Source organism: Melopsittacus undulatus, chromosome 4, assembly GCF_012275295.1.
Source record: "Melopsittacus undulatus isolate bMelUnd1 chromosome 4, bMelUnd1.mat.Z, whole genome shotgun sequence".
Lineage (NCBI taxonomy): Eukaryota > Metazoa > Chordata > Aves > Psittaciformes > Psittaculidae > Melopsittacus > Melopsittacus undulatus.
Genome location: NC_047530.1, coordinates 4,882,283 through 4,896,115, shown reverse-complemented (window position 1 = coordinate 4,896,115; position 13,833 = coordinate 4,882,283). Strand labels below are relative to the sequence as shown.

Genomic DNA, 13,833 nt, shown 5'->3' with positions numbered 1-13,833 from the left:
ATGAGTAGATACAGCTCCCACCTTCCTCCTGGGTGGTTATTTGCCATTATCCCACTTCTACAATATTTCTAGTCCCTAGTTGCTGCATCTGGCTCTGAGCTGCCTTTCCAGGACTTGGTTATTGAGCAGAATAAGAGCAAAAAAACCCCACACAACCCAACAAAACCTTCTGCAATCCCAAAGAAGCACTTGCAAAGCCTCCAGTAGCTAAAAGGCTTTTTGCCTGTGGTCTGCTGAGCGGGTCTTATTAAATCCTTGTTCATGGGATTCAGTCTTTGTACTGCCCCAGTGAGACCCCTTGGCTTTGCCTTACAGAAAGGGTTATATTGGGTACTCACAGACATGACTGTTCGCTCTTGTGTAGACAACAACAGGGAAGGGTTTTCCTGCAAGAGGGAAATCCCTCACAAGGCAGCAGGACAACACTTGCATGCACCATGGCAAAATAACTGGCACCTTGTTTTATTACTCCCAAAAGACTCGTGAAGTCTTTAGCTATGAGTGTAAATCATCTCTTCATGGGACAGCCATGGGAAGGCTCAGCTGGGGCATGGGATTGTGCTTGAGTCCTGTCCTTGCTTAGGATGGATTAGGTGTGTCCCATGCCTTGGTGTGGGAGGGTGAAGTGGCAAACAGGAGAATGTGTTTGTGTTCAGCTAATCCAAGATTAAATGAAGACAAATGGGGGCTGCAGCATCTGGGGGGGCACACGAGTAAAAACCTGAGATTTGTGTTATTTGGCCTGAAATAGCAGCTGAAGGGTGTGATGTATGGCACGGGGAAAGACAAAAGGCAAGGCATCACTTAATGACTGTAATTCCCCAGGTCTGGGAAGCATTTAATTCCCTTCATCTGGGAAACAAGAGATACCACTGGGCACTGCCTTATGCTGGGATAGAATCATAGAATCACAGGATGGTTTAGGTTGGAAAGAACTTAAACCTCATTCAATCCAACCCCATGGGTAGGGGCGCCTCACACTACACCAGGTTGCTCCAAGCCCCTGTGTCCAACCTGGCCTTGAACACTGCCAGGGATGGGGCAGCCACAGCTTCCTTGGGCAACCTGTGCCAGTGTTTCACCACCCTCACAGTAAAGTTCTTCCTTACATCTAACCTGAACCTCCCCTGTTTCAGTTTGAACCCATCACCTCCAGTCCTATCGCTACAGCCCCTGGCTAGACTACACTTCGTAGGTCAAAAGCATTTATAGCCTATGCTAAAGCCACTCTGATCTGATTATATTTCTTCCCCCCACTCAGCAGATCCTGGTGACAGCAGGATCACCTTGAGATGAGCTGCCCATAGCCGGGACCAGCCGGGTCCCTGCCCCGGAACGATGAGGACCCATCTTCCAGCCTAACAGCAACATTCCGTGGCCGTAGTTGGGCTTTTCTTCCCGATCCTTGTGGAATTTCATGTGACAGTGGAGCTGCTTCCCACCTCGCAGCCGAGGACCCCACCATGGCGGCGAAGCAGCCCCCGCCGCTGATGAAGAAGCACAGCCAGACCGACCTGGTGAGCAGGCTGAAGACACGCAAGATCCTGGGGGTCGGCGGGGAGGATGATGACGGCGAGGTGCATCGCTCAAAGGTATGGGAAGCCCTTGTGTAGTGATGATGGAGAAGAGAGCTTACACCTGGGAAAACCAAGGTGGCACAGGGGGGCTCCTTTAGGATCTAATGTCTGTAGTCAAAAACAGGGTTCTGTGGGGCTCCTGGAAAGGGAGGATGAAGGCCAAGTGGCACAAGCAATGATGTCTTTGAGTAGAGATGGGTTGTGGAGCCTGCTGGGTACACAGGAGCTGACCCAAATGGTAATGGGATGAGCTTGGCCTTCAAGCTGCTTTAATCCGTTGCCAAGACACCCATGAGGGACCGTTAGTCCAAAAGCCCCCCCAGTACCTTTCCCTGTCACTGGTGTAGCCTTTCCATCCCTGTGGTCTGGGGTAATCACAGCCAGGCATTGCTCTGGGCAGTGTGCATGTGAGAGTGGGATGGATGCTCCTACACCTGGTGTTCCATGGGGATGTGATGTGCAGGCGGTGTGTGGAAGGAGACATTTCCCTGCTTAGGTAGCTAAGAGGAGACACAAGATAATGTTAACCCTGCTCCAGCCCCATGCTGCGGGTGACTTATCCCCTAAAGGAGCAGTAGAGGCTGCAGCTCCTGATGGAAATCAAGGCAGCCTTTTGCAGGTGTAGGGACCAAGGAGTGAATCCCATGTCCTCTTCCAGCCCTCTTGGAGGTAAACTCCCACATGGGGTTAGGTATGCATTTTAGGGCTTCCAAATCCTGCCTAAAGACTGGGGAAGGGTTTGCTCAGTCACCATGTGTCTTATATTTGAATTTCAGATTAGCCAAGTACTGGGAAATGAAATCAAGTTTGCTGTCCGGGAACCACTGGGGCTCAGGTAAGATATTGGGCTACCTTGGAGCTGGGTCATCTGAGGGCCCCGAACCACAGCATCCCTGTCAGAGCTGGCTGCTGTCACCAGCTCTGCTGCTGCACCAGCATCACTGCTCCATGCAGGGGCTTCTCGGGGCCACGGGACCAGTCCAGCCCTCTTGTCTACCATAGTAGATTTAGATGAGACATTAAGAAGCTCTTCCCTGTGAATGTGCTGAGGCGCTGGCACAGGGTGCCCAGAGAAGATGCCCCATCCCTGGCAGTGCTCAAGACCAGGCTGGATGGGGCTTGGAGCAAGCTGCTCTAGTGGAAGGTGTCCCTGCCCATGGCAGGGGTTGGAACTGGATGAGCTTTAGGGTCCCTTCCAAAACCAAAGCTGTTCTATGGCTCTGTGAAATAACCCTGAGGCCCTCAAGCTCTTCTCCCACAGTAGGTGCTGCAGACCTACATGGTACTGGAGGAGCTCCTGGTCTGGGACTGGACCCTGCAGAGCACTGTCCTATTGGCAGGGTCACTTCCTTTCTCTGCTTAGGTGCAGAGGGTCTTGTCTGTCTCAGCAAGGCTGGTCTGTGCACTGAGTCTGGAGCTATCAGTGTATGGGAGCCATACTTCCATGGGAGGCTCCTGGCTGCCTCCACTGTGGGATGTGGGAGGACGAAGGCTGATAGCAGAGCAGGCAGCAGGGATGGTTTATGGAGTACAAGTGATGGGTGTGCTCACACCGGGTCCTCTCTTCCCTCTCACACAGGGTCTGGCAGCTGGTTTCCGCCGTCATGTTTTCAGGGGTTGCCATCATGGTAAGTGAGGGACATGGTCCTGGGCACCCCCAGCTCCCTGCTGTGAAAGAGGTGCCCCAGCTTGGCTCCTTGGCATTTATCCTGCTTCCTTTCCTCCAGCAGCTGCTGCTGCTTCCTCTTGCAAGGCCTTTGCTCTCACCATGTATCAGTAATAGGCTTTGCCAGCGGTGTCCTTGATGGTTTGTTCCCATTACCCGGGTCTGTTTTCATTAGCAGGGTCATAAACCACACACAGCACGGCACCAGCAGCTGTAGAAACCAGCCATGAAGCCAGGAGCTGACACTGATACTTCTTGCATCTCCTTAATTCCCCATTTCCTGGCCAGCAGCTCCAGTCCCATAAAGGCTGATGCTGGAGCGCTGCTGCCCCAGTGAGGGGCATGTTTTGGTGTCCAGTGCAGGCTGCTGAGTCTCTCCTTGCCTCTGCCAGGCGCTTGCTTTCCCTGACCAGCTTTACGATGCCATCTTCGAGGAGGAACCGGCGAGCAGCAAGACTCCCATCCGGCTCTATGGAGGAGCTCTCCTCAGTGAGTGCTGTGCTGTTGTACCCAGATCATGCTGCTGCCATGTAGAGTGAAGGGATGAGAGATGCCAAAACAGCAGGAGGGGACAAAACCTGTGTACAGCTGCAGTGGGAGAGGACAACATCTCTTCTTAGCAAAGAAATTGTTTAGGGGTGCTTTGAAAAGCTCAGCTTTTTCCTAGGAGGGGCTCAGGCTCGTTGCAGGTAGGGTAAGAAGGGATGGATGTGCATGCCCTAATATCAAGGATGTATCCCAAGTGCCCCAGCAAAGGCAGTTTGGGGATGGGCTGGGAGATAGGGCACTGGGAGGTGGGCTGCTGGGGATGAAGCTGGGACCAGACCTTTCTCATGGGAGTGGGTGGGCTGCTGGGGATGAAGCTGGGACCAGACCTTTCTCATGGGAGTGGGAAGAGAAAAGGGACAGGCAATAGCATCCCAGGAAGGTCCCATGCACCTATACCAGGATCAAGTTGGGAGCAGATCCTTTTTGTGGGAGTGGGAAGAGAGAAGGCGCAAGTGATGGCATCCCGGGAGGGTCCCATGCAGGGGACGGAAGAGGTGGGGAGCAAAGGACAGGAGGGTGCAGGGAGCTTAGAGGAATGGTCTGTGAAAGGAGTGGAGGAATTCAAGACACGGGGATTGTGTAGCTCAGCACCGGGACTGCACCTTCTGCGTGCGCACCCGGGTGCCTCTTTGGAGCCGCAGGCAGCAAAGGGCAGGCAGGGGCTGCTAATGGGATGCGTTGGGTTGGTTTTGGGGGGTGTCGGAGGGGCTGAGGCCAGCGGCTGCGGGGTGCCGGTGCCGGCCGGTCCGTCCCGCAGCCTGCAGCGCCACCTGGCGGCGGCATCTGGGACTGCAACGGGCACGGCGCGGGGCGAGCGCGGCCGCCGGCGGAACGCGTCTGTCCCTCCCTTCATCCCTCCTTCCATCCATCCCTTTTTACCTTCCTCCTTGCTTCCATCATCCTTTCTTACCTTCTTCCTTGCTTCCATCCCTTCTTACCTACTTCCTTCCATCCCTTCTTACCTTTCTCCTTGCTTCCATCATCCTTTCTTACCTTCCTCCTTGCTCCCATTCATCCCTTCTTACCTTCCTCCTTCCATCCATCCCTCATTACCTTCCTCTTTCCTTCTATCCATCCATTTCTTCCTCCCTCCTTTCTTGCATCCCTCCCTCCTTCCCTTTATCCCTCCATCCATGGGAGGCAGAAACATTTCTCTTGGGCACCAGCTGCCCCTTCCTGAGCCCCTTGGGCAGCTCTGCTGTACTCCTCTTCTGCAGGCATCTCTCTCATCATGTGGAACGCTCTCTACACGGCAGAAAAGGTGATTATCCGCTGGACCCTGCTGACTGAGGCCTGCTACTTTGCCGTGCAGTTCCTGGGTGAGTAGCTGTGGCCTCCAGAAGGGAGGAAGAGGAGGATGCAAAGGGTGGGGGTACATACTGTGTACCCCAAAGCACACAGGGAGGAGGGAGAAGTGAGCAGGAGAACCATTGGTGGGACTGTAGGCCTTTGGGTCTGATGGAGTAAACTCTGGGCTGAAGGAGTTGTGGGGTGAGGCTCTGGGGGGTCATAGTGGAATCAGCTGATGGGGATTTGTTGGCCTAGCCAGAGGAGCACCTGATCCCTGGTTGTCTCCAGCTTTTGCTGGAGGTGGCTCCTTTGCTCTGCAGGCAAAGATAACCTTGCCATGGGAGCATCTTCCCTACAGCATCTCCCTTTTCTTCCCCATGGAGCAGCCTCTGCTTTGAGCTGCTCACTTAAAGGTGTCCAGGTACAGGGGAAACATCTTCCTCTTAGGATTTATGGATTTATTCTCCCCTAAAACCACCCTGATCTTCGCAGCCCTCAGTGGTTATACTCTGGAGCGGGCTGCCTAGATCCTGTGGCTAATAAGAAAAGACTGCAGCAACCTACACTAAAAAGGGGGATGTTCAGTCTTGCCAAACCACAGAATAACAGTTCAGTTTGTTTCTAGGGAGCTTATCTATATTTAACAGTGAAGGGGGTTCTTTTATGTGTGTACTGGAAGCTCACTAACTGTGTTATAAGGTAGCTGGTTCAGATACGGGCTATGTAGTGGTAACCCAAAAGGAGAGATGCTCAGTGTGCTTGGGCTATGTGCATTTTGTGGATGCTTCTAAAGCTGTAAAATATTTATCAGCACTGATGTGGCCAAGCCTCAGAGCAAGCTCAGGAACACACAACATCCACAATTAATAGCTGAGCATGGTGGGAACTTCTATTGGCTTGAGTGACCTGTTCAGATTGTGGCCGCTGGGATGTGGGGCTGAGTTTAGAGCTCTGTGGGTCTGTGGCTAACTTCAAGGCTGTGAAATCAAGCTAAGAGCCTCTGCCTTGGGTTCGTGTGGATGAGCCTGTGCTGAAAGCTCCTGTGCTCCAAAGGCTTAGCAGGCCTTGCTAAATCACCACGTTAGAGGGCAGCAGAAAACAGCTTTGTGCTGTTTGTCTGCATCTGTTTCTTCATCACCAACCTCTGCCTTGTCTCCCTCCTTCTCCTCCAGTTACCACTGTCTCCCTGGTTGAGAGTAGCCGGATAGCCACCGGTGCCATGCTCCTCCTGGTCAGCAGAGTCCTCTTCATCCTCATCAGCATTTATTATTACTACCAAGTCGGACGCCGTCCCAAGAAAGTCTAATTCCTGGGCTTTTTGTTATGGGAAGGGTGGGAGGGGGGGTTTGTGTCGGTAATTTTGCGTTATAATTATAACTTTCGTTTCTTTTTGGTTTATTTTTGTTAGTCCCTTTTGGTTCTAAAGGGGTTTCCTCCTTTTCCACTTTACCGGCATGAATCAGTGTGTAACCCGGTGCTGGTGGCATTGCCTGGTTAAACAGAGGGGAGCAGCATCCCCAGTCCTTCTGCAGGAGGTGAGGAGCAGTGGGAGGAAGGCTCAGGGAGGTGTGTGAGCCTGGCAGGCTCAGGGAAGAGCCAGTTTCCTTGCAGGATGGAACTGGCTGATGGGATCACAGGCTCGGAACCCGCTAGAACAAAGCACAAACCAAGACCAGCACATTGAAACCAAATCCCTGAGGAGGCAGGATGGTGAGATAGCCAATGGAGGATGCTGCTGCTCCCATTGTAAGCCTGGCCACTCACCTGGTGGGGTATGTCCTTATGTACATCCTGCTTCCCTCTTAGCCAGTATGGACTGCCTAGGGAGCTGGATGGGGCTAGGCTGAGTTCAGTGCTTTGCAAATAGCTCTTCTTCCTTCCTTGCTGCCAGAGGGGCCACTTCACATGTAGTTTTGCACTGGGTGCTGTGCAAAGCTCAGCAGGAGGAAAAGAAGATGGAGATCCCTTGTTTGGTCCCTCTGCAGGGACAGCACTGGGAACAGCCAAGCAGCTTGAGCTGTAGTATGTGGGAAGTGAAGGAAGCTATTGGAAACGGCCCACTGAGCACAAAGACATCTTGCATGGGATGTTTCTTGAAGTTTCTAGGCTGGGGTTCTGTCTCCTTCACCCAGAGCACTTCCTACAGCTGCAGCTTTACTGATGGTAGTAGTTGGGGGGGTTGAGGTATGGTGATGCTTTAGCTAAACAGGGGCTGGAATGCTGGTGTAGTTACTTGTAAGAGCAGAGCGAGCATCAATACAGCTGCATGGGGCAATGAGCCCCAGCTGTGGAAGATGGTGTTCCAGCTCTGCTAATGTGCAGGCATCACAGAATGACAGAATGGTTTGAGTTGAAAAGGACCTTAAAGCTGATCCAGTTCCAATGCTCTGCCACAGGCAGGGACACCTTCCACTAAACCAGGTTGCTCCAAGGCCCATCCAGCCTGGCCTTGAACACTGCCAGGGATGGGGCAGGGAGGACCAAAGTTTGCAGCATTAAGATACTTAACTGGGATGAAGAAAGCAAGGAGTGGGACATATGAAGGCATCACTTCCTTCTGTAGCTCAGTCAAGGACAGATTAAATGTGCTTTAGTGCTCACTGGCCAGTGTGTTTAACACCTCCTGGGCTTAACAGCATTAGCTGCTGTACTTCCTAGTGCTTTCCTTGCAGATTATCCCTGTCCACAGCTGGAGGGTGGCATTTTTTGTTCTCCATGTGACTTAAAGCCACAAGGTCTGTGTACAAGATATGGACTTCTTACTCATGCACTACTGTTGACTGGATCAAAGCATGCCCTGGAATAGAGCTGACATCCCAAAATCCCAGTATAAAGATGCCTATTGAAATAGAAGTGCTTGTGTGAACAACAGCCCTCAAGCTGCTGGTGAGACTGGGATCTATGGCTATTTAATATCTAAGTAGAGTTAGAAGAAGGTAGTGGGTAGTTACTGTATGTCGTGTTAGTGCTTTTGCATTTAGAAGCAGCTGCATAAACTTGGGACACTGTGTGCATTGTACCTGCTGGCCATGCAGAATGTCTGTCAGGTGAGAATATTGGGAATAGTTGGACCAGGAAACATCACAATTGTAATTCTTCCTTCCCTGAGAAGAAAGTCCAATGGAGAGGCAACATCCTGAATCCTGGAGCCTGCCATCAACACGTGCCTGCCAAGCTGCTTTCACCATGTCCCAGATGCGATACTGAGCAACTAAAACTTAGATACAAGAGGAGCCTTCCTGTTCAGGTGGAAGAACTGGTCTGTAAGAGGGAAACCTTTTCCCTGTGAGGCAGGAAATGATCAAGGGCAGCCTGGTGGGTACCACAAATCAGACAGAATGGTGCTGTGTGTGGGAGCTGTGTGTGATGGCTTTGCTCTCACCCTGCACACCACTTGCATGGGCAGCTGCAGTGGCATCCGTGCAGCACTTTGGCTGTAGTTGTTGGTATAGGTACGTGAAGCTTGATTCTTTGTGTTTTGGGGGTCACACGAATGTATACACAGCTTGATCGTGGGGTTTTTGGGGGGGTGGGAGATATATTTCTAGAAGACAAGTAAACTGACCACAGCAAAAGCAATCTTGTATAAGAAGGAAATGGAAGGTCCCTTTAATGCTATCCTCCCATGTGTGCTGGCTGCAGGTCCTAGGAGCTTAGTTATGACTCTGGGTCTGACAATGGCTGCAGGTGAGAGGAATGAGTTACTGCACTATGTGACAGCAGTTCTCCAAAGACCTCTTGACGGTTAAATCAGGTGGGAAGGAAGGAGCTTTCCAAAGGAGCTTTAAGTCAGGTGAGGTTGGACTCCTCTGGTCCATGCTTAGCAACTGCCTCTGCAAAACTTAGCACAGGGAAACCACAGTTTTCTGCTTCAACATAGAGGAGTGGCCACATAGGAGATTTCATGCTACTTGTTACCTGGTCCTGAACAGGGAGAGATGAAGAAGTTTTTTTATCCTCATGCTTCTTGCTCCATCTTGCTATAATGGACCATGTAGAAAGCATGGAATGGGACTGGGGCTGTATGCTACTTTTACAGTTAAGTGAGAAGGGGCAAATAGATGCCTCTGCCTAGCAAAGGCTGTGGTCCCTGGCCTGTTCCCATCAACAAGGTGCAGCAGGAGAAACATGGCCAGGCCCACTTGAGGAGGTGAGTTTGTAGTAGGTGAGGTTGAAGACAGAGTTTCTCAGGGTGGCTTGAGGATGGAGCCCGGGCAGAGCATCCACAGTGCTGCCAGAGCCCAACTGTGCTGGTTGTCTTCACTCTGTTGTGAATGGGGGAAAAGGGAGGAGGATGCTGAAATGTTTGTACAGAACTGCATCCCTAAGGACAGAAGTGCTGGTATATAATTTGGGATCCAAAGCATCACTTCACGCTCTGCTACTGATCTGCTGAAGAAGAACAACTCCATTTCCACAGTCTTCAGTTTCCTTATGTTAAACTGTGAGAAAGGCCTTGGACTGAAACCCTCTCCCAAAGGAACCTGCAAGGGATTACCTGCATTTGTGTAACATGCTGGGTTGGGAGTCATGTTCCCCAGAGGGTACAAGCCAGGACCAAGGCTGACCCCTTTTCTCTGCCAGAGATGGACCCAAACCCTTGTTGTTGAGGGTGAAGGAAGCTCATCATTCACATCACTCCCTCCATCACCTTATTCACACCTAACTAATAGCTGGCAAACTGGAGCTGGTGCCAAAGGAGAGGTTCTGTCTGTCCTAAGCTGGCCTCCTTTCTGGTCAAGGGGTTTTTACTTGGGGTGGGGAGGGGGGCATAGGAGGAGAATGGGACACTTCAGTTTATACCTCATTTTAGCTGCTGTACCTGAGTTCATTCTTTCTCCTCCGGTAAAGAAAGTGACTGTACTTACCACCGAGCAAATAGTGAAAATTAAAGCTGTTTCACTTCACTGTCACAATATCTTTCTTTTATTTTTATTTTTATTATTTTTTTACCTTTTTTTCTTAAGAAACGCACACAAAATCCGTGCAGAGAGTGCTTCAGGCTTGTGTTCTGCTTTATATTACCAAAACCAAATCCTTTCAATATAAAAAAAGCATTACAGTAGGGAATACAGGATAAATTAGCTCCACTATCTAATAAAAAGAACATTTACAGGGTTTTTCTTTTTTTTTGTGTGTGTTTCTTTTAAAATAGATTTCAAACATTATTCCACACGCAGCCCTTTTCCCAGGCATTCGTGACAGTCATTTGAGCATTAAATAACAGGGGCACCAGGAGGGGCTGTGGGTTTGCAGGCACAGGCTGCTCTCTACTACTTCCATCCAAGGTGCTTGGGCTGCAGGCACAGTGCTACAGCAAAGGAGGTGGCAGCACAGCAGCTCCCTCTGGTCCCCAGCCTGAGCCCCTGGCCCTAAGATACTCACCAGAGCTGTTAAACATAACAATACAGTTGCTCCTCCTGCCTCCTGTTCACAAAACTACTGTACAACAGAGGGAGCAGCCACATCAACAAGGGATGAAACCATCACATCCACACGCTTTTCCATACAGCAGGAGTGTGCTTTCTGGGCTTGCTTGTTCATTAGGGTCTCCTAAGGGGGAAATTCCTTCTGCCTGTTACTAACTTCCACAGGTTTGCCTGTTATCTTCACAGCTGTCTCCGGTTCTTGTTTAATATGTGCTGCCTGGCCTTTGATGGGGTTCCGAGCTGTGTTCCCAATGGCATGCTAGCCAGCTCCAGGGAGGATTTAAGTCTTCACCCAGAAAAGAGCAATGGGGGATGAGGCAAGGTAAGAGAGGAGAAATGATGGTGCCAAGGCCAGAATAACAGATTAATAATGACCTTTAAGGTCCCTTCCAACACAAACTGTTCTATGATTCTATGAGTAACAGCCTTTTGAAGATACAGAGGCTGCTGTTAGGGAGAGGGAAAGCAAGGAAGCTAAAACCAGACAGAGCAATGAGTGCAGAATTTGGAAGGCCAAAGGGAAAGAAGCCAGCAGGGACAGTACCACAGGTGTGTGCATTTAGCACTTTTTGCTCTGGCTTTCCCCATCACTGACAGTTGTTTCTGCATCACTGATACATTATTTTCCCAATTCCACTGGTAGCAGAAAAAGGCTCTAAAAGTCTTTTTTCTTCTTATTTTTTTCCTTTTCCTTTTTCTTTTTCCTTTTCCCTTTTCCCCCTTCACTTCTCACCATGCACAAACCTTTCAGCCAGGCCTTGGCATAATAAACTGAGGGAAAGGGGGGGAAAAACCCTGAGACTGGGAGGAGAAAGTTCTGCTTCTCTCACTCACCTCCAGCCAAATCACCATCACTGCTGATGCTTTTGTTCCTCCCCTGGGAACTGCTCTGCCAGAACAGTCCCTAACAACAGCTCCTGAGGCAGAAGCAGAACAGATAAGCTCGCCTTCTGCTCAGCCCATTCCCTGCAATACTAGTAGATGCAACAGATTTTCCTTATCTTAAGCACAGCACCTGCTGTCCGGCACAAATACTCCTGGTTTTTGGCTAGCAAAACTGTTTTCCTTCATTAAACAAGAGAATTTAATGCTAAAATGCCTCATTAAAAGAAGGCCCAGAGGGAAACAGTTCGGAAATGCTTTCCATGAGGTTTAATGCAACATCTGAGGCTGCTCAGCAGCCCTGGAAACCTATTTCATTGCTCGAATATGCTGACTGAAGCATGGGGGGAGGCTGCAGCTCTACCTGCCCCAGGCCTCTCCTGCTGATGAGCAAATTGTTCTCAAATGAAGCTTGGAAAAGCTCTAATAGCTCCTTCCTGTTCCTTAGCATCCCAATTCCCCAAACTAGATATTTATCCAGGATCAAACAATGGTTTGGGCTGGAAAGGACCTTAAAGCTCATCTAGTTCCATGGGCACGGACACCTTCCACTAGACCTGTCCAACCTGGCCTTGAGCACTGCCAGGGATGGGGCAGCCACAGCTTCTCAATGTCTCACCACCATCACAGTAAAAAGCTTTTTCCTAATATCTAATCTATTACAGAATCTGTCTACTATGGACCAGGCTTTCTGCTGCTTCCTTCCTTTCTTCCCTGTAGCCTGTGCAGTGCCACTGGGAGAGCTCAATGGACACAGCCCCAGTAGTGTATGGGAACAGCCAGTGTACCTGCTGCTGCAAAGCCAGGGCACGAGGTTACTACTCGTCTCCTTGCTGCTGCCTTCTGCCCCCTCTCCTTCCTTGCCAGTGGTTACAGCTTTCAGAGGGGCTGGTTTAAGCCTATATAAAAGGGCTCCATAATCTGAGCCTATAAAACGTGTAAAAAGACCTAAGCTAAACAAGAAACCACAGCCCTTCTGTCTTCCCCTGTGGAAAATGAGGTTTGGGTTAGGGAGAGACCAGATGAACAATTAAGGCAACAGGGGTTGATGCTTCCAGAGGAGAGAAACCAGTGACCTGATAACCATGACCACTGGAGCAGCAGCTGGAGCAGTTCAGCTGCATGGTGAGAGCTCTCAGAGCCTACCTGGGTCCTCAGCGCTTCCATCTTCATCTCTGACCAAGGCGCAGTCCCAGGCATCTTCCTCAAGTTCACTTCCAAATGGTTAAGCAGGTGACACAGTAGTTACATGTCAAACAGTCTCAAGGAGGAAACACAACTAACAGGCAGACTAAACCAGCTCTGACTTGATGTTCTCGTTGTGAGCCCATGGGAGAATCCCAGAGGAAATCCTCTGAGCAGAAATGATGCACATAGCATGGGAATAGCTGGCAGACATCAGCCTCCTCCATCCAGCATCATGCCTGGCCCAACCCATAGGGCTGGAGAGCATCTAGGAACCACTGCAAATATTTATGCTGAGCACCACAAACTGGTTTTTGTAAGTGTGAAGGGAAAGACTGACAAGATTTAAACACTATTTCCTCTCCTTCTCAGGAAGGCAGCAGTATCAATGATTCTTGACCAGAGCCATTCTCTCTCCCAGGAGATGGGAACACAGCAGGGAAAGGTTTGGTCTCTTTCTCTTTCACAACAAGGAACTATAAACCTTAGTAAAAGCAGAAAGGTAGGCACCAAACTCTTGACCATCAGCCATCCTTAGCTGAGTCCCATCACCGAGACCATGCTGCCCCTGCCTGGGGCTCCAGAGAGAAGCCAACCTCCTTGTTGGCCTCTCCAACAAGTTTCAGAGGCAAAGCTTCCACTGAAGAACATGTGTTTTCATTCTGTGGCTGGGAATTGAAGCCAGAACCACACCAACGATAACTACCTACTCCTTAGATGAGCCACCACTGCTCGTCTCAAACCCACCTGGACAGTCACAAACTTTGGCCAACCCATTGCCTTATCCAGCCCCTGTGTGTGTTCTTCAGTCCTTTGCTGTCTAAAGCATGACAGAGTCATGAATGTAGAGATGGCTGAGTGGATAAAGCAGCCGTGTTTGTCCTCTTGCTCTTCCCCATCAGCTCCATCAGTCTCTAGTGCAATCGGCGGCTGTGCTGGGCTCCTGTGGGTGGCTCTGGGCAAGGGTCTGGTGTACAGTGTAGTGCACATCACCTCAAAGTTCCAGCCCCTGAAGTACAATCCTTTTGGTCATTCATATATTACAACCCTCTTTTTTGTTTTTTTTTCTTCTTTTTGTGGTTTTTTTCCCCCTACCCCATTTTGTTAAAAAAAATAAAGGTTTTTTTTTGGGTGGTTTCAGGTTTTGTTTCTTCTCGTTTTCCTTCTTCTGAGCATGTGGGGAACGTGGCGGTCCATGGGCCACCTCTTACTGGATCCCTCGAAAGAGACACATAGCAAAGATCATGGCGAAGAG

At 50.2% G+C, this 13,833-nt stretch overlaps 2 protein-coding genes across 6 annotated transcripts in view; one reads left to right on the top strand and one right to left on the bottom strand.

Moving 5' to 3' along the window:
* Positions 1–10,194, top strand: part of TP53I11 (tumor protein p53 inducible protein 11) — a 25,305-nt gene extending 15,111 nt beyond the window's left edge. The window contains exons 2-7 of one of the 2 annotated variants that reach the window (XM_005154191.3): positions 1,265–1,592; positions 2,354–2,412; positions 3,157–3,205; positions 3,636–3,732; positions 5,010–5,111; positions 6,255–10,194. In XM_005154191.3, coding sequence (XP_005154248.2) covers positions 1,464–1,592; positions 2,354–2,412; positions 3,157–3,205; positions 3,636–3,732; positions 5,010–5,111; positions 6,255–6,388 — 570 coding nt within the window. In that variant the 5' untranslated portion in view covers positions 1,265–1,463 and the 3' untranslated portion in view covers positions 6,389–10,194. Of the gene's footprint in view, positions 1–1,261; positions 1,593–2,353; positions 2,413–3,156; positions 3,206–3,635; positions 3,733–5,009; positions 5,112–6,254 lie in introns of both variants that reach the window. The other variant, XM_034061742.1, reaches the window with a different exon arrangement.
* Positions 10,072–13,833, bottom strand: part of TSPAN18 (tetraspanin 18) — a 125,207-nt gene continuing 121,445 nt past the window's right edge. For all 4 annotated transcript variants that reach the window (XM_034061740.1, XM_034061739.1, XM_005154190.4 and 1 more), the window contains one exon: positions 10,072–13,833. In XM_034061740.1, coding sequence (XP_033917631.1) covers positions 13,786–13,833 — 48 coding nt within the window. In that variant the 3' untranslated portion in view covers positions 10,072–13,785.